General features: G+C 46.9%; 1 protein-coding gene across 5 annotated transcripts in view; it reads right to left on the reverse strand.

The window, feature by feature from the left end:
* FAM131B (family with sequence similarity 131 member B) overlaps nt 1–17,268 on the reverse strand; it is an 80,347-nt gene that overhangs the window by 21,215 nt on the left and 41,864 nt on the right. For 4 of the 5 annotated variants that reach the window (XM_043543938.1, XM_037911360.2, XM_027828785.3 and 1 more), the window contains exons 2-3: nt 14,946–15,055; nt 1,465–1,500 (exon numbers count right to left, since the gene is read on the reverse strand). In XM_043543938.1, coding sequence (XP_043399873.1) covers nt 1,465–1,500; nt 14,946–15,055 — 146 coding nt within the window. Of the gene's footprint in view, nt 1–1,464; nt 1,501–14,945; nt 15,056–17,268 lie in introns of those variants that run through there. The other variant, XM_027828786.3, reaches the window with a different exon arrangement.

Here is a 17,268-nt window from a genome sequence, read left to right on the forward strand (position 1 = left end):
CACACCCCAAACTCCCTCCCCCTCCCTCAGGTTGGAACCCTGTCCCGTATCCTAACTCCCTCCCAGAGCCTGCATCCCAACCCCAGCCCTAAGCCCCCTCCCAGAGCCCACACCCCATGCCTCCTCCCACACCCCAAACCCCTGTCCCAGCCCTGAGCCCATTCCTGCATGCAAACTCCCACCTGGAGCCCGCACCCCCTCTTGTACCCCATCCCCCTACCCCAGCCCTGAGCCCACTTCCGCACTCAAAACCCCTCGGCTCCAGCCCAGAACCCCCTCCTGCACCCCAAGCCCATCATCTGCACCCTCAGCTGGAGCCATCACCCCCTCCTGCACCCCAACCCTCTGCCCCAGCCCAGTGAAAGTGAGTGGTAGTGGGGGAAAGCGAGCAACAGAGGGAGGGGGGAATGGAGTGAGTGGGGGTGGGGACTTGGAGAAGGGGCGGAGCCTTGGGGAAGGGGCGGGGTAGGGGACAGGGCAAGAGTGTTTAGTTTTGTGCCATTAGAAAGTTGGCAACCCTACCGCACTGCTTGCACCTTTAGGGTGTGGGTTACTCCATTTCTGAGCAGTCCCAATAATCACATGACATGAGCCCACATCTCATGAACTGCCAGGGCTAGAAATACTTTTGGGGGAACCAGTACAAATGGCTTCAGCACCAGGAAACTTTCCCCTGCAATGATATTGCACTAGCGAGCAGAGAAAACAAACACAAATATGGTCATTGCAGGTTAAATATGACCTGCAAAAGGGGGAGAAGTGGGAGCAATGGCTTGTATCTTTTTTCTTTTCCTTACGGTGTATGGAAAAAGCTTTGTTTTTAATCTATGCCTTTGCCTGTTGTTTTTTTCCCTCCCTGTTGACAACAGTGGTCAGTGCTGGATACTCCAGAGAGAAGCATAAAACCCGAAACCTCATTGTATAATGCTGTCCTGTAAGGATACATTTCTTCCTAACCTCTGAAGGTGATATTATGCCCTGATCAAGAGTATTAATAGCCAGATAAGCTACAGATATACCTCAATAATCCAGCCATACCCAGAAACCCCAGGAAAGCACCCAGAATAATCTAGAAGCCTCAGAGATCACAAATAGGCACCCAAAGATGGCTAGAGACAGCTCAAGATCCAATGGCACCTACAGAGCCCACAGTTATCTCCACTAGCAAAACACCAGGGGACCTGGAGACAACCCAAATCCACCAGCACACAGATACTCCCCAAAATATTACTGCAAGGTCTATCAACAGCCAGACACCCCATAATGATGCCCAGAATTTCAGTGGCACTCCAGGCCCCCAGAGATATCTCCATAATTGTGTTCACTATTCATAGTGACAGAGTTAGACATATTCTGTTAATCCTGGGGTGCCACTCGGTGAAAACTTGAACATCCTCATCAGCTGTGCAAATGCTCCTTTGCTGTCTCTCATTAAAGGAGGAGGGCTTCAGGGTTTATACTCACATTAATACCATCCCAGGAGAAATCTGTCCGGGTTTGCTATGGAAGAAAGAGAACATGTTAATGTAACACATGGGTGTAGTGTGTGCGACCATGTATTTCTCTAGTGGCTGGTCCTAATGATTATAACAGCCTGCTACTTACTCACAGATAAAGGAGTTACTCCTTTAGCTCAGGTGGTATGGGCTTGTGCTTTTGGTTCTGAAGGTCCCCGTTTCGTTCCCTCCTGATCACTGTGGTGTCTGTATGTATGCGGCCATGGTTTATGACATAAGGGAGTGGAAATATACAAAGAAACACAGAGGGAAAAAGAGAGAGAGACAGACAATATATAACCCTCTGGTAGGAATCCCCTGCATTCACACTGCCTTCCTTCTCTGAACATTGTGCACTGGCAATGTCAGACATTTTCAAAGAGGATGAATTTGTCAGGTCCTTATTTCAGGGCAGTAACAAGTGCATAACCCTCTGTGGGAGCTGCATGGCCCTTGGACTCACTCAAAGGGGAGCTAGAAAACTGGAATATTTCAGACGAAAATGGTTCTATAACAGGGTACAAAACCATTCACTCCTGAAGTGGTTAAATGCATCCACAGAAAACCAGTCTTCCTTCTGCAAACCAGTTCCAAGTGTCCCCTTCTGCCACTATAGTGCTAGTTCATTGAGGATCTCCTTGAGTTACTTATCTCCTGTTCATGGCACAACTCCCTAAAACAGGAGCTTCTGGGAGTTACACTCCACAGTTGAAGAAATGCTGAATCAAGATGCAATTCTTATATATTGTTATTTTGTAATGTGTAAAATTGTATGTGCTTTGTAAATTAACATGGCATGGCTATTGAATAAAAAGATCCGCGATCTTTTTTGTTTAATGTGAAAGGTCTTGTGATTGCATGCACTGGACATTACAAAACAGAAAACTCATATGTGTTAAATTACAGAAGCTGCATCATTCAAAACATGAAATGAATCAGCACAGGAGATACTGCCCAATAATTTAAGAGCAGAGATTTAACCGTGAATACCCCCTAAAAAACGTAACGAGAGACTAAAATGCTCTTTGTGTGGAAGAAAAATCTAATAGGCCTAAACTAATAGGCCTAAAACTTTGGTCAAGCTAACTGTGTGTTTAAAGCATAAGAAGAGGGTGAGGAAAATTCTATTAAGAGGCAGATAGCAACAGCTCAGCTTAAAAATGTAACCACAACCGCTAGAAGTTAGAAAAGACCGTTAACCACAAAGGAAGCACCTGTCAATAACAGGTAAAACTTGTTTTGCTATATTCCAAATGAGGCAAAGCTACCGTTGAAGCTTGCACTATATGCCAAATAAGGAAAATGCTGTTGAAGGAAATGTGCTTAACAGATTGTGGTTTTCAGCTATATAAGCTCCTGTATTTTCTGTTCACGGCAGAGCAGCTCCGGCTGACTCTCTCTGTATGCGCATACTTAAATAAAGCGGGTATCAGGCTTGGTTCTGATCCAAGCACAATGTGTGGTTAATTTTTCCACTACAATCTTGGTGCCGTAACTCGGATAGACAGCGACACCCGAGAGGCGGAGGACCGTGAGCTGTTCGCCACCAGACCCCGGGCCCATCAGAAAGGTGAGAGACCTTTTGAAATCTCTATATTGGGTTTCTGGTGGAGGACTGCCCGTAGGCTCTGGGCTTGGGTGAGTTGTACGCTCTAACCGGACTTTTTGCTGCCAGACACGCCTGACGCCCTTGTGGTGGGTTAGAGTCCAATCCAGCTTTGGTTTCCCCTGGAAGAGCCACTGGTTGTGGCTGGGCAGGTCGTGGATAGACCTGGGCAGGTCGTGGATAGACCTGGGTCCGTGTGCCAGTGTGAAAGTGAAGGTTGGTAGACCGGTGTGAATGTGAGTCACAGGAAGACTCCCAGAGTGCCCTGCAAAGTCAGAGGTGTCTCTAAAGCAAGCCCTGTGACTCCATCTAGCGGGCATCGCGATAAATGCCCTGACCTCGGCAGTTTCCCTCTGCATGGCATGGCATGACCGGCGAGGGGCCTGTCTTGGTCTAGGAGTTGTGGATCCTATCCCTTCCGTCCTTGGACAGTCTGTTTCCGTACCCTCTTTCCTCCCCTGTCTCTAGCTCCTGCCCAGAAGGCGGCTTAACAAGCCACTGACTGGTCTGATCACCTCGCCTGAAGCAACAGAGTATGTGGTGCCAGCCAATGCTCTTTGCTGAAGGCAGGCTGTAAGACAGTCGTGGAGACCTAAACAAAACCTTCCCTGTGTGAGTGTGATGAGTGAATTGAGGTAAGTACTGGGGCCGGGAAATCCAAAAAAGGATTCCCCTTTCGCCAGGTGAAGTACTGGGGACCAGAGGAGCCAAGAGGATTCCCCTTTCGCTAGGTACAGATGGGGGCCGGTGAGTCAAAAAGGATCACCATCCCGCCAAAAGGCACACCGCATGTACGCAAATTATAGCCCTTTCGCTTGCAAGTTTTAGAGAAATGGAATTGGTATACCAGGGATGATCCGAAATTACAGTTTCCCTTAGAGGGAAGTTTCGACCTTGACAAGATTGTGCACCTCCGAGGCGCACTTCTTACCAATAATGTCGGACAAGGTCAGTTTGATGCATATTTCGATTGATATGGGGAAACAGAAAAATGGCGCCGTGAATCTCAAATGAGGAATCTGAAGGACTCACAGGAGAAACTTAAAACACAATTAAAAGAGGCAAAGGAGAAATTAACTCTTTCCCAAACCCCGGCTGGCCAGCAAATACCTCTTTACCCTTCAAGGCCCCTTCAGAAAAACCCTTCGGCCCCATTCACAGATCCTATAGATTTATACTTAGAATGTAGACAGCTGACTGCCCCTACATCACCTAGACAGGCAAGTGCAGGTCCGTCCACTCAGGGCAGAACAAATGGAGAGGGCAGTGGACCCCACACACCTCCACCAGACTACAGTCTGGAGGCTGACTCCACTATCCAGGGACCCCTGCTCCAAGCAGTAACACCAATGTCAGCATCTACTTCACACCCTTCCCCTGAGTTGCCCTCATATCCCACAGGGAGACCAATCACTACCCTAGCAGACTCGGTCCAATACAAAGATGAACTACCGGAAAGTTCATCTGGACCGCCGGCAAGGAATACTAGACAACAGAAGTTACAATCCCAGGGGCCCCTCTCCCCGTCATGTAACAGTGTTCCCCTTGCACCAACTCCTAGGCCCAAGTGTTGATAATTCGGGTCAGGCAACCCTGGTGACTGTACACGCCCCTTGGTCTCCCACAGATCTGTATAATTTGATTGAAAAATTTCCTAAAATAAGGGAAGACCCCATCAAATTTCAAGAAGAATTAAAAACAGTCATAAGCTGTTACAACCCTAACTGGGCAGATTTAAATCGACTCCTAAGAGGAGTCCTGCCCAGGGAAACATTAAATCACCTCCTACAAGAGGCCCAGTGGCCCAGCGATGACCAAGGCCATAATAGGAACTTAAACACAGACAGGAACAACCTGCTAGATGCAGTTCTCAAAATCTGCCCAAAAAGGTAGATTGGACTAAAATTAGTGCTTGTAAACAAAATAAAGGAGAAAACCCTGCTGATTATATGCAGCGCATTAAGCAGGTTTTCAAGAGATATTCTGGCATAAATAATGCAGAGGAAGGCTAAACAAGACATAGTGGCTGCTTTTGTCCAAGGACTCAATCCACGATTGGGAGCCCAATTAAAAATTGGTACCATAGATTGGGAAGGAAAAAACCCAGACGAAATTCTAGCAGTTGCCCAGCATTACTACCGTCAATTAGAAAAGAAAAAGGACGACATTGAAACTAAATTAATGACCCTCCAGATCCAGAATATACTGAAACCCCACAGCAACCACCCGTTAAGGGGAAGAGGAGGGAAACCCAACAGAGATCCCCACTGTCCCCCTACTCAGGGGCAAACCAATGATGCCTGTTACTGTTGCGGACAGGTGGGCCTTTGGAAAAGTAATTGTCCCAATCGCTTTAACTGACCAATCGACCCTGCCCTTGCACTGCAATATTCTTCCACAGTTCCTTTGTGCCCTCAAAGCTGTTAGGATAGCCAGGAGGTGGGTGGCATCGTTGCTCCGCTTGTCCCTTTAAACCAGACGGGACCATATGTAAACTGCATAATTAATGGCACCCCTACCTCTTGCCTGCTAGATACCAGTGCCTTGCGGTCCACCCTCCGCACGGGCGATTTCCCTTCCCTTCCAGTAACCTCAGAAATAATGAATACAGTAGGAGTGAGCAACACTCCTATTCCCCATCCCGTCTCCTCACCTCTGACTGTCTCTATCGGTCCTCTGTCTGAGCACCACGCTTTGCTCCTCAGCCCCTGCTCACCTGTTAACCTTTTGGGAAGAGACTTGCTGTGCAAATTAAATTGTACAATTTATTGTACCCCAGATGGTGTGTATTTGGATTGTTGGATCATATTAAAGAAGTTCTGTATTAAAATCACAAATGAGTTTGATTCCCCATAGTTTAAGAATCCAGTGTCCATCGGCTGAAGAAGGCGTCAAGTGGAAATAACCAGAGGACCCCCGGAGGGCAGACTGGAATCCACCCAACAGCCTCAAGAATGGGAGAACCAAAGAACAAGATAACATCTAGCAGCAGGGAGCCATCAGGAATGTGCTATCTGCTGATTGATTCAGCAACAGCATGATGAAGCAATTCCCATAGACTGGCATAGGAAGAAATTCCTATAAAAATGGACTCTAGAAAGTGAGAACTTTGGGGTCTGATTCTGCAAACCAACTTCCAGGAGCATCAGATGAGCATCTGACAAGGCCCTGCTCCCTCCTCATGTCCAGGCCACCTGGCCAGTGGCTTGGCATGAGCAACTCTAAGGCTGGTAACTATAACAACCGTGCAGAACCTGTGTGTGTGTGTTTGTATGAATGAATGTGTGAATAAATATGAGATTGAATGGAATGTTATAGCTATAACTAACTGCTTACTATGATTCTTTCTGTATTCACAATAAATGTGGTATTTTGCCTTTTCCTCTTTAATAAGATCCTGCTGGTTTTTATTTTATTGGTATAACAGGATGTCCCTGACCCCCGTCAGAATGAGGTCCTGGCAGTCCTGCAATTGGGTGCTCCAGAGGAGGAGACCGACCCCAGCCCTTCCTTGTTGCAACAGGAATTGCTGGCCAGGGTTCCTCCCTGTTTGTGGGCCGAGCATGCCAACCAGGTAGGGTGCAATCAGGACTGCCCGACTGGTTCAAATTCGCCTAGATCCGACAAAACCCCTTCCTAGAGTTCAGCAATACCCTCTTTCAAGGGAGGCCGAAGAGGGAATACGCCCAGTGATTACCTCCCTAATTTGGCAAGGAGTTATTATTCCTACAGTCAGTAAATGTAACACCCCCATTTTACCTGTAAGGAAACCTGGCAAGCAGACTTGGTGCTTTGTCCAGGATCTCCGGGCTGTCAATGCTGCTGTTCTCCCTACTTACCCAGTTGTCCAAAACCCTGCTATTATCCTCTCCTATATTCCTCCCTCTGCTGTTTATTTCACGGTTGTTGACCTCTGCTCGGCTTTCTTCTCTATCCCTGTCCACAGAGATAGTCAATATCTGTTTGCTTTCACCTACCAAGGGTGTCAGTATACTTGGACCAGGTTACCCCAGGGTTACACGGAATCGCCCACCTTGTTCTCGCAGATCCTCAAAAGGGATCTGGATGATATTGAATTCAAAATGGGTTCCACTCTAGTCCAGTACGTAGACGACCTGCTATTGGCATCGCCGTCTTTAGAGGCCTCTAAAACTGATTCCCTTACGCTATTGCAAGCTCTAGCAAGAAGGGTCATAAAGCCTCCAAGTCTAAACTGCAGCTCTGTCTGCCCAAAGTCCACTATTTGGGACATGATATTTCAGCTGGAGAGAGATGCTTGTCCTCTGCGCAAATACAAGCCATCCTCCAGGTCCCTAAACCAACCACTAAGAAACAAATGCGCAGCTTCCTAGGTATGGCCGGGTATTGCCGACAGTGGATTCTTGGATATACAGCTATTGTTAGGCCCCTGCAAGAATTAACCCTTGACAAAGTCCCTGAACCCCTTCCATGGACCCCAAAAGCTGAGGAAGCATTTACTAAGATTAAGGAAGCTCTTACCAGGTCCCCCCCCTTGGGCTTACCTGACTACCAGAAGCTTTTCACCCTCTACTGCCATAAGAAGGAGGGAATAGCCTTGGGGGTCCTTATTCAAACTCATGGTGACAAATGATGCCCCGTAGCATATTATAGCTCATCTTTGGACCCTGTAGCAGCTGGACTCCGTCCTTGTCTTCGGGCGGTAGCTGCAGCCACTTCCCTTGTGGAGGCTTCTGCTACTCTCGTTTTCGGTTCCCCCTTACGTGTTGCTGTCCCGCATGCTGTGACCACCCTACTTCTAAAAAGCAAAACCCAGCACCTCTCTAACTCCAGACTAAGTATGAAATGCTGCTTTTAAATGCCTCAAATGTAACTCTTACTCGCTGCCCTGTTCTTAACCCCACTTCCCTACTTCCCATGGCAGCTGAGGGAGAACCTCATGACTGTTCAGCCAAGACAGCAGAACTCTCCACTCCTAGAATTGATTTGAAGGATACCCCACTTCATAATCCTGATCTATTATTCTATGTAGATGGGTCCTGCCTCAGAAATTCTGCAGGCCTGCTTGTGGCTGGGTATGCTGTTTGTTCCCAACACAAGCCTGTTGAGGCCCACTACCTTCCGGGAGCACACTCAGCCCAAGTCGCAGAGCTTGTCGCCCTTACCTGTGCTTGTACTTTAGCCAAGGACAAGTCTGTTACCATCTACACCAGGGGTCGGCAACCTTTGAGAAGTGGTGTGCCGAGTCTTCATTTATTCACTTTAATTTAAGGTTTCGTGTGCCAGTAATACATTTTAATGTTTTTTTAGAAGGTCTCTCTCTATAAGTCTATATATTATATAACTAAACTATTGTCGTATGTAAAGTAAGCAAGATTTTCAAAATATTTAAGAAGCTTCATTTAAAATTAAATTAAAATGCTGATCTTACGCCGCTGGCCTGCTCAGCTCGCTGCCAGCCTGGGGTTCCGTTCACCTAGGCCGGCAGCGGGCTGAGCGGGGCCGGTGGCCAGGACCCCAGACTGGCATTGTGCTGAGTGGCTCAGCCTGCTGCCGGTCTGGGGTTCCGTCCGCTGGCTCCTGCCAGCCACGGTTCTGGCTGCTGACCCCGCTCAGCCTGCTGCTGGTCTGGGATCCTGGCCCTGCCCACATAGAGTGGGTACCTTCCTTCTCCCTGATTCTAGCCCATTCTCTTCCTCTCTCTCTGCACTGAGCTGAGGGTGGGAGTGCACTGAGCACAGGGCTGGGGGTGAAGGAGCAGGCTGGGGGGTGGGGTGTAGGGTCTGGCCAGGAGCTAGAATGAGGGAGGGGGCTCAGGGTTGGGGCAGGAGGTTTGGGGGTGGACTGCTTACCTGGGCAGCTCCCATTTGGTGCGAGGGGTGCAGGTGGGAATGTGGGGGGGTGCAAGAGTCAGGACATGGGGTGTGTGGGGGCTGGGTGTGTGTGAGGAGGGTGCAGGAATCAGGGCAGAGGGCTGGGGGCATGTGAGGAGGGTGCAGGAGTCAGGGAAGGGGTGTGGGGGAGCTGGGTATGTGTGGAGGGTGCTGGAGTCAGGGCTGAGTTCGTGGGGGGGTGTGGGCTGGGGTCATGGGGGTGCTCCCAGCCCCCTGCCCTGAGCAGCTCACGGCAGGGGGCTGGAGGGGATATGCCCTGATTCCACCCCCCTTCCCCAAGGCCTCGTCCCCTCCTCTTTTCTGCCTCCTCCCCAGAGCAGGAAGCATGCTGAGGCTCCGCGTCTCCCCCTCCCCCCTCCGCAAGGGCCATCAGCTGATGGGCGGCAGGGAGGGAGAGGAGGAGGGGCAGGAACCCAGCATGCTGGGGGAAGAGGCAGGGGAGGGGGGAGCTTGCCTGCTCTGCAGCAGCAGCCGGCAGGACCAAGCTTCTTCACCCTGCCCCGGGGGGGGCAGCGGCGGAGAAGAGCGAGCCGGGTCGGGAAGGAGTTTTAATGGCACGCTTTAAGGATTTAAGGGTCCTGGCCTGGGTTCGGCACCGGGCTGAGCGAGGCCGGTGGCTGGGACTCGGTAGGCAGCAGTGTGCTATTAAAAATCGGCTTGCGTGCCATCTTTGGCATGCGTGCCATAGGTTGCCATCCCCTGATCTACACAGACTCTCGATATGCCTTTGGGGTGGTTCATGATTATGGGCAACTATGGAAACACCAAGGATTTCTCACTTCGGGGGGGGGGGGAGCGGGGGCAAAAATTAGTAATGGGCCCTTTGTTGGTGCCCTTCTCTCTGCCCTTCAACTCCCTTCTGCCATTGCCATTGTAAAATGTACTGCTCACCAAAAACCTTATGATGATGTTACCAGAGGAAATGCACTGGCAGATGCTACTGCCAGACAGGCAGCCCTTTCCGGGTCTCTGGCTCCACTTGCTTTTATTTTCCTCAGTTCATAGTCCCCCCCCATGCCTGCCTCTCTCCAAGATTTATCTGTTATGCAAGATTCGTCCCCAGAACCAGAGAAGGACGGATGGAGGCGGGATGGATGTACTTTGCAGCCGGATGCCTTGTGGTGCTCCCCTATCTTGTCCGTGTGTCCCATGGATTGGCGCATGTGAGCAAAGGGGGGATGATCGCTTCAGTACTGCGTCATTGGTATGCCCCAAATTTCTCCATTATGGCACAGCAGTACTGCAATTCTTGTCTGATCTGCCTTGCCCACAATAGTGGCAGACCAGTTCAGAAAAAACCCGCTGCACACCCCACTCCGTGGGGACCTTTTGTAAATATGCAAATCCATTTTATCAACATGCTGAAATGTTGTTCTTATGAATATGTTCTTGTTTGTGTCTGTATGTATTCTGGTTGGATAGAGGCCTACCCTTGTGCCAAGGCTGATTCCCTCACCGTAGCAAAAAAATTGTTGAGGGATTTTATTCCTCGGTTTGGTCTACCTCTCTCTATTAACAGTGAACGAGGTACCCATTTCACAGGCCAAATCATGCAACAGATTTGCAGGGCTCTTAACATCACCCAACACTTTCATTGTGCTCATCACCCCCAGAGTGCAGGGGCGGTTGAGCGCAAAAATGGGGAACTAAAGAACAAAATCTCTAAGATCTGTGCCGAAACCAGCCTTAAATGGCTTGATGCCCTACCCCTTGCTCTCATGTATATGAGAAGCACACCTGCATGCAAACATGGCCTATCCCCATATGAAATCCTTATGGCCAGACCCATGCGTATGCCGGCATCCCCTCCCCCACTCCCTTGTCAATTGGACCTGCAACTAAACGATGATACTGTTATGACATACTGTCAAACGCTAATTCACTGCATTAGGTCTATCCACTCACAGGTCCAAAGTGCCCTGGTGGAACCAGCTGACACACCGTGCCACCCCCTTCAGCCTGGAGATTGGGTTTATATTAAGGTATATCAAAGAAAGACTTCTTTGGAACCCTGTTGGAAGGGCCCCTACCAGATCCTATTCACCACCCATACAGCGGTCAAGTGTAAGGGACTCGTCAACTGGATCCACACCTCCCACTGTAAGAAAATAAAGCCACCCTTGAACCCAGACGCTGAGGATTTCCAACCGCCAGACCCAGTTCCTGAAAGCAACGAGAGTGGCCGTGACGACAACCCCGCTTCAGGCCCCAAAAGGGAACTTAGGTACTACCTCAAGAAGAGACAGTGATACCTCTAGTGATTTGCCCTTATAGCCAGTTAAGGCTTCAGGCCTGCTGGTAAAGGGGACAACAGAGATCAAAGGCCAAAACAAAGCCTTTAGAAGTCCAGTGGAGAGCCTAGCACCCACTGGCACCTGACTGCCATGACTGACCCTGCGGTCAGAATAAAGGAATCAGCCATGATGCAAAAATGGCTGATGCCTTCTGTTTGGTTCGTATGTGTAACTATGTTCTTGCTACTATTGCTGAATTTTCATGATACTGTTATGTTCCTTTGGATGCACAAAGCCACCAGCAATTTACCAATAAACAACCCCTCCAAAAAACCGAATAAAGTGCCAGTAACCTCTCCCTTATATGATGCTAAACCATGGACATTCCAAGAAAGGAAAAGGAAGCCAAGGTACAAGAATTTCTGACCACAAAAGACAGTAAGAACTGGCCCTGGTGGAAAAGATGGAATGTTGTAAATTGGCAAGGAGGAACCTGTGGGTCCCATTCTTGGGAATGTGGTATTAATTGGGTATTGGGGTTTATTCCACAGGCTGCGCCCTGTGTTTTTGGACAAGTGCCTTCACCTTGCACTGCCCTCCCTAATTGGCTTCCAGACAATGAATATCAAAAACGCCTTGCTACCACAACCACCAAACCCACCATCCCTTCCTCCATTAACCTCACCACTGCCCCCACAACCTACCCAAATGTAGACGATACCATATATTCAAATGAAGCCCAATGGCCAAAACCTTCACATTTAGTGATTTATGGAAATTTTGCTCAGAGAAATTATTTTTCAAGGTTCAGGACTGTTCATATAAGCGAATGATTGAGTGGAGAACAGATGGGGTGGTGGAAATAGAAATATATGATATCACCGCCACTGAGCCCCAAAAGTCGAAAATTGAAATTGATGGGGCCCATCGCGGGACAGATATGATGGCCATTCCCGGAGTTTGTAGCCTGATAAATCTAAAAGGCCCTTATTGTTATTTGGTTACCCAACTAGTAAATAATCAGACAAATACCCAACAAGTTTGCTCCTCTGCTGAAAAAATTTCCTGTACTGAATATGTCCCAATAACTACTAATTTAAACTGCACCATATTGCAGTACACCCCGTCCTACGATATTGATGCTGAGGCCTCTCAAAAGTATATACAGGTGTTCAGCCTTCAAATGTGGTATAATACTTCATCAAAAAGAGATGGGTTGCAGTTTCGATGGACTGTAATTAATGCTACATTAGGGACTGTAAAATTTACACTACCCTTATCTAGTTTTCAGATTACCTGTATATATCCTAATTGTTCAAAAGAAGCTGCCATTCGACTGGCACAGCAACGGACCTGGATTTCCGCTAGAAAAAGGAGGGACTTAGCCGGACACCTATGGGATGGGGCAAATAGCGTAGCTGCAGTCTGGAATATTTATAAAGGTCAGCACCATGAGGAAAAATTGGGACAGCTGGAAAAAGCCATGGGCCTTATTACTGGAGCACAGCTAGCCCAGGTTCAGGCTGGTGTTGGCAAATTACACTTTATCGCCGCCCTTAGTTCAATGACCCAAAAGCTGTTAACAGAAATGGTACTGGGTATCACCAACGCTGGAAAGGTATTGCAGTGGGATCTGGCTTGTTTGGAGGTTCAGGATTTTCTGAATGACCAGCTTATGGCCATTCAAAGGGATCTTGAACATCAGGCATGGCCTACTGCCCTTACAAATACCTCAGGAGTTCCAACCTAATCTGTGGCCGTGGAGACATACTTGGAGATTTTCTGAGTGGAAATGCAGACGTTCACAGTGCTCCTTCCAAGCCTACAGGCCAATCAAAGGGATATGGGCTCCCACCTACCGAATCCTGCTGGGTCCGTGGGGAGGATGCATGTGGGACTGGATAATTCATTTGGGAACTTAAACTACCTGGTCTGCCCAACCGATTTGTAGTCAGTGCTCCTGGAGTAACACCCGACATTTGGTTAGGGGTTGGAAGCCAATGGACACTTTGGCTGTTAGAACCCCCTCAACTTCATTGTGTACGTAAACTAAAACCAGGAGAGGTTGTTACTGTTCGTGACAACATTTGTTGGGAGGGTATGGGACACAGAATTACCCTGATAGGACACTTACTTTTCCAAGCTAATAATAGCTGTGTGCATGTTGAGACCACCACCTTGAATGACGTATATTTTAATCTCATCACAGCCCCAGGCAATCATGTCATTTATTGGCCTGAGGATAAAACTCTACAATTAGCCCTCAGGTTCCAGATACCCTTTAACTGGACTGCTTTAGTACCTGACCGTTTCCAAAATTTGCTTTCAATTGTCCCTGTAATTCAGAAAATTTCCGAATTACAGGGACAAATTCACGTGCTCCAAAATATATATCAAGCTGAAAAAAATGCCTTTTATACTGCCTATAGAATGTCTACTTTTTGTACCAAAACTGATGTATTGTGTTTTGTAACTAAAGCTATTCGACAATCCCAACCACATCATATTATCGCCATGGGAATGTTGTTGCTTTTACTGCTGTTTAGCATAGGATTGTGTTATTGTTGTTTATAAAAGATGTATTTACCATTGCCTGTCCAGCCCTAAACCTGACAGCCTCGGTGCAAGGAAGCAGGTGGCACTAATGATTATAAATGAATGTATGACACTGCTTGGGCAAAGACATGAGAACGAAAAGGAGGAAATTAACTGGCTGATGGCTATGGAAGTTTAGGCCCAATTAGTGGTGCCAAAAAAAAAAAAAAGGCACCAAAGGGGGAATGTGGAAGAAAAATCTAATGGGCCTAAACTAAATAGGCCTAAAAACTTTGGTCAAGCTAACTGTGTGTATAAAGCAAAAGAAGAGGGTGAGGAAATTCTATTAAGAGGCAGATAGCAACAGCTCAGCGTAAAAATGTAACCACAACTGCTTGAAGTTGAGAAAAGACCGTTAACCACAAAGGAAGCACCTGTCAATAACAGGTAAAACTTGTTTGCTTTTTTCCAAATAAGGCAAAGCTAACCGTTGAAGCTTGCACTATATGCCAAATAAGGAAAATGCTGTTGAAGGAAATGTGGCTTAACAGATTGTGGTTTTCAATCTGTGGTTATATAAGCTCCCGTATTTTCTGTTCATGGCAGAGCAGCTCCGGCTGACTCTTTCTGTATGCGCATACTTAAATAAAGCAGGTCTCAGGCTTGGTTCTGATCCAAACACAATACGTGGTTAATTTTTCCACTGCATTTGTTTCCCCACAACAGTGTAGATCTGTTCTATGCCAGGGCCTCCCAACAAAGCCGGCACTCAAGCAATTCAGACTGAAATGGTTTTCAGACTCACCCTGAGCTACTTTTAATGTTCTACTCTAGGAACTGAAAATCAAAGCTTTCACTTCTGAAAATTAACAAGTAGTCCAGTGGCACCTTAAAGACTAACAGATTTATTTGGGCATAAGATTTCATGGGTAAAAAACTCACTTCTTCTACCCACGAAAGCTTATGCCCAAATAAATCTGTTAGTCTTTAAGGTGCCACAGGACTCCTTGTTGTTTTTGTGGATACAGACTAACACGGCTATCCCCTGATACTTCTGAAAATTGATGCCCCAAAGTCTTTAGTGCAAGTAAGACTTTTGTGTCTTTCCCAGCTGAGGTTGATGACCCCAGACTCTTTATATGTATTCAGTGGGGTTGAGACTTTCTAGTCTTCTCCCCCTGAGCATAGGATGGGCACTCACCTCAGTGGAGGGTCGGTGGATGCTGCTGCCATGCAATGAGCTGGTGCTGTCCATATTGATCTGGTCCACATCTTTCAATCCCTTCCAGTCCACTGCAATCACCTCATTCCCTGCGGGGACACAACATCCAGTCAGGATTCCTTGCTTCCATCACTTTAAACAGTGCTATAAGGGGTTTTACATGAGAGTTCAGCAAAGGAAGGAGTGTGTGTCATAGATTCATAAAGCTTAAAGCCATAACAGGCCTTTAGATCATTTAGACTGACCTCTGTATAGAACAGACCATTCAGTTTCATCCACTGATCCCTGTATTGAGCCCAATAACTTGTGTTTGATTAAAGCATATCTTCTAGACAGGTATTCAGCACTGATATGGGATGGAGAATCCACCGCTGGTAGTTTATTCCAGTGGTTAATCACCCTCACTGTTACAATTTTGTGCCTTATTTCTAATTTGAGTTTGTCTGGCTTCAACTTTCAGTTCTTGTTCTGTCTTTCTCTAGATTAAAGAGCCCTTCTTCAGTACCCAGCATTTTCTCCCACATGAAGGTTACTTATCCACCATAATCAAATCACCACTCAGTCTTCTTTTTGATAAGCTCTCTCACTGATAAATCTCTCACTGTAAGGCATTTTCTCCAGCTCTCAAATTTGTGGCTCTTCTCCACAGCCTTTCCAATTCTCCAACATCATTTTAAAAAATGTGGACACCAGAACTGGATATGGTATTCAAGTACTTATCTCAGCAAAGCCATGTACAGAGGTAAAACCACCTCTCTACCAGGGTTGGCAATTTCCAGGGAAAAACTAGTTTAGGATAGGGTACATACTAGCTTAAACCTGGGTTAAACTGTGAAAAATAACGGCATCAGTGGCCAGCAAGTTCAGCAAGCACAGAACGAATCTTTTCAAACTTGGAATACATTCATTCAAAACTGAGGAATAGGTGCGGTCTATCCACTACCTCAAAGTTGGTCTTCTGCTACAGGATGCTGTATGGCCAAGTGGACCCAGACTAGTAGTTTGCAACTCTGCATGCTTCTGATTGCTTAATGCTTCAACTCTGCATTATTGTCATTTTCATATAATCAAATGTTTTTGACTTCTGTTTATATAATATTGAAAACTGAAATGAGTCATGACCTGTACAACTTCCTTGAGAAAATTCCGAACCAGAATGTATAGACAGTCCAATGTTCAGTATTATAATTATATATATTAGTATTACACTCACTGCAAGTTTACATTTTATTTGTACAACTCTAAATTAATCTACAAATCTACTGCTTTATGACACCACAACTTGAATATGTAACTAAAACTAAGTAGAATGTAGTGTGCATTAATGAAACCTTTTTTAAAATAGAAAATGCCTTAAACTGGGACTAACTAGTTTTCCCCATGATTTTACCAGGTAAAATGCACTTCTGGTAAATACCATGTCATCTCTGCTCCCTACTCCTACTCACTACTTCCCTGTTTATACATCCAAGAATTGCATTAGTCTTTTTTTCCCCGCAGCATTACTGAAAGTTCATGTTCAGTTGCTTGTCCACTGTGATCCCTAAATCCTTTTCAGAGTCTCTACTTTCGAGGATATGGTCCCCCATTCTGCAGGTGTGACCAGCATTCCTTGTTCCTAGATGTATAATTTTGCATTTGGCTGTATTAAAACACACATTGCTTGAATTGGCCCAGTCTACCAAGTGATCCAGATTGCTCTGTATAATTGCCCTGCCCTCATCATTATTTACCACTCTGCTAATCATTGTATCACCTGCAAATTTTATCAGCAATGATTTTATATTTACTTCCAGATCATCAATGATGGGTTCTCATGGGAGATTTCAATCACCTTGATATCTGCTGGGAGAGCAATACAGCGGTGCACAGACAATCCGGGAAGTTTTTGGAAAGTGTAGGGGACAATTTCCTGGTGCAAGTGCTGGAGGAACCAACGAGGGGCAGAGCTCTTCTTGACCTGCTGCTCACAAACCAGGAAGAATTAGTAGGGGAAGCTAAAGTAGATGGGAACCTGGGAGGCAGTGACCATGAGATGGTCAAGTTCAGGATCCTGACACAGGGAAGAAAGGAGAGCAGCAGAATACGGACCCTGGACTTCAGAAAAGCAGACTTGGACTCCCTCAGGGAACTGATGGGCAGGATCCCCTGGGAGAATAACATGAGGGGGAAAGGAGCCCAGGAGAGCTGGCTGTATTTTAATGAATCCTTATTGAGGTTACAGGGACAAACCATCCCGATGTGTAGAAAGAATAGTAAATATGGCAGGCGACCAGCTTGGCTTTACAGTGAAATCCTTGCT

The sequence above is a fragment of the Chelonia mydas genome, chromosome 1 (genome assembly GCF_015237465.2).
Source record: "Chelonia mydas isolate rCheMyd1 chromosome 1, rCheMyd1.pri.v2, whole genome shotgun sequence".
In the NCBI taxonomy this organism is placed as follows: Eukaryota; Metazoa; Chordata; order Testudines; family Cheloniidae; genus Chelonia; species Chelonia mydas.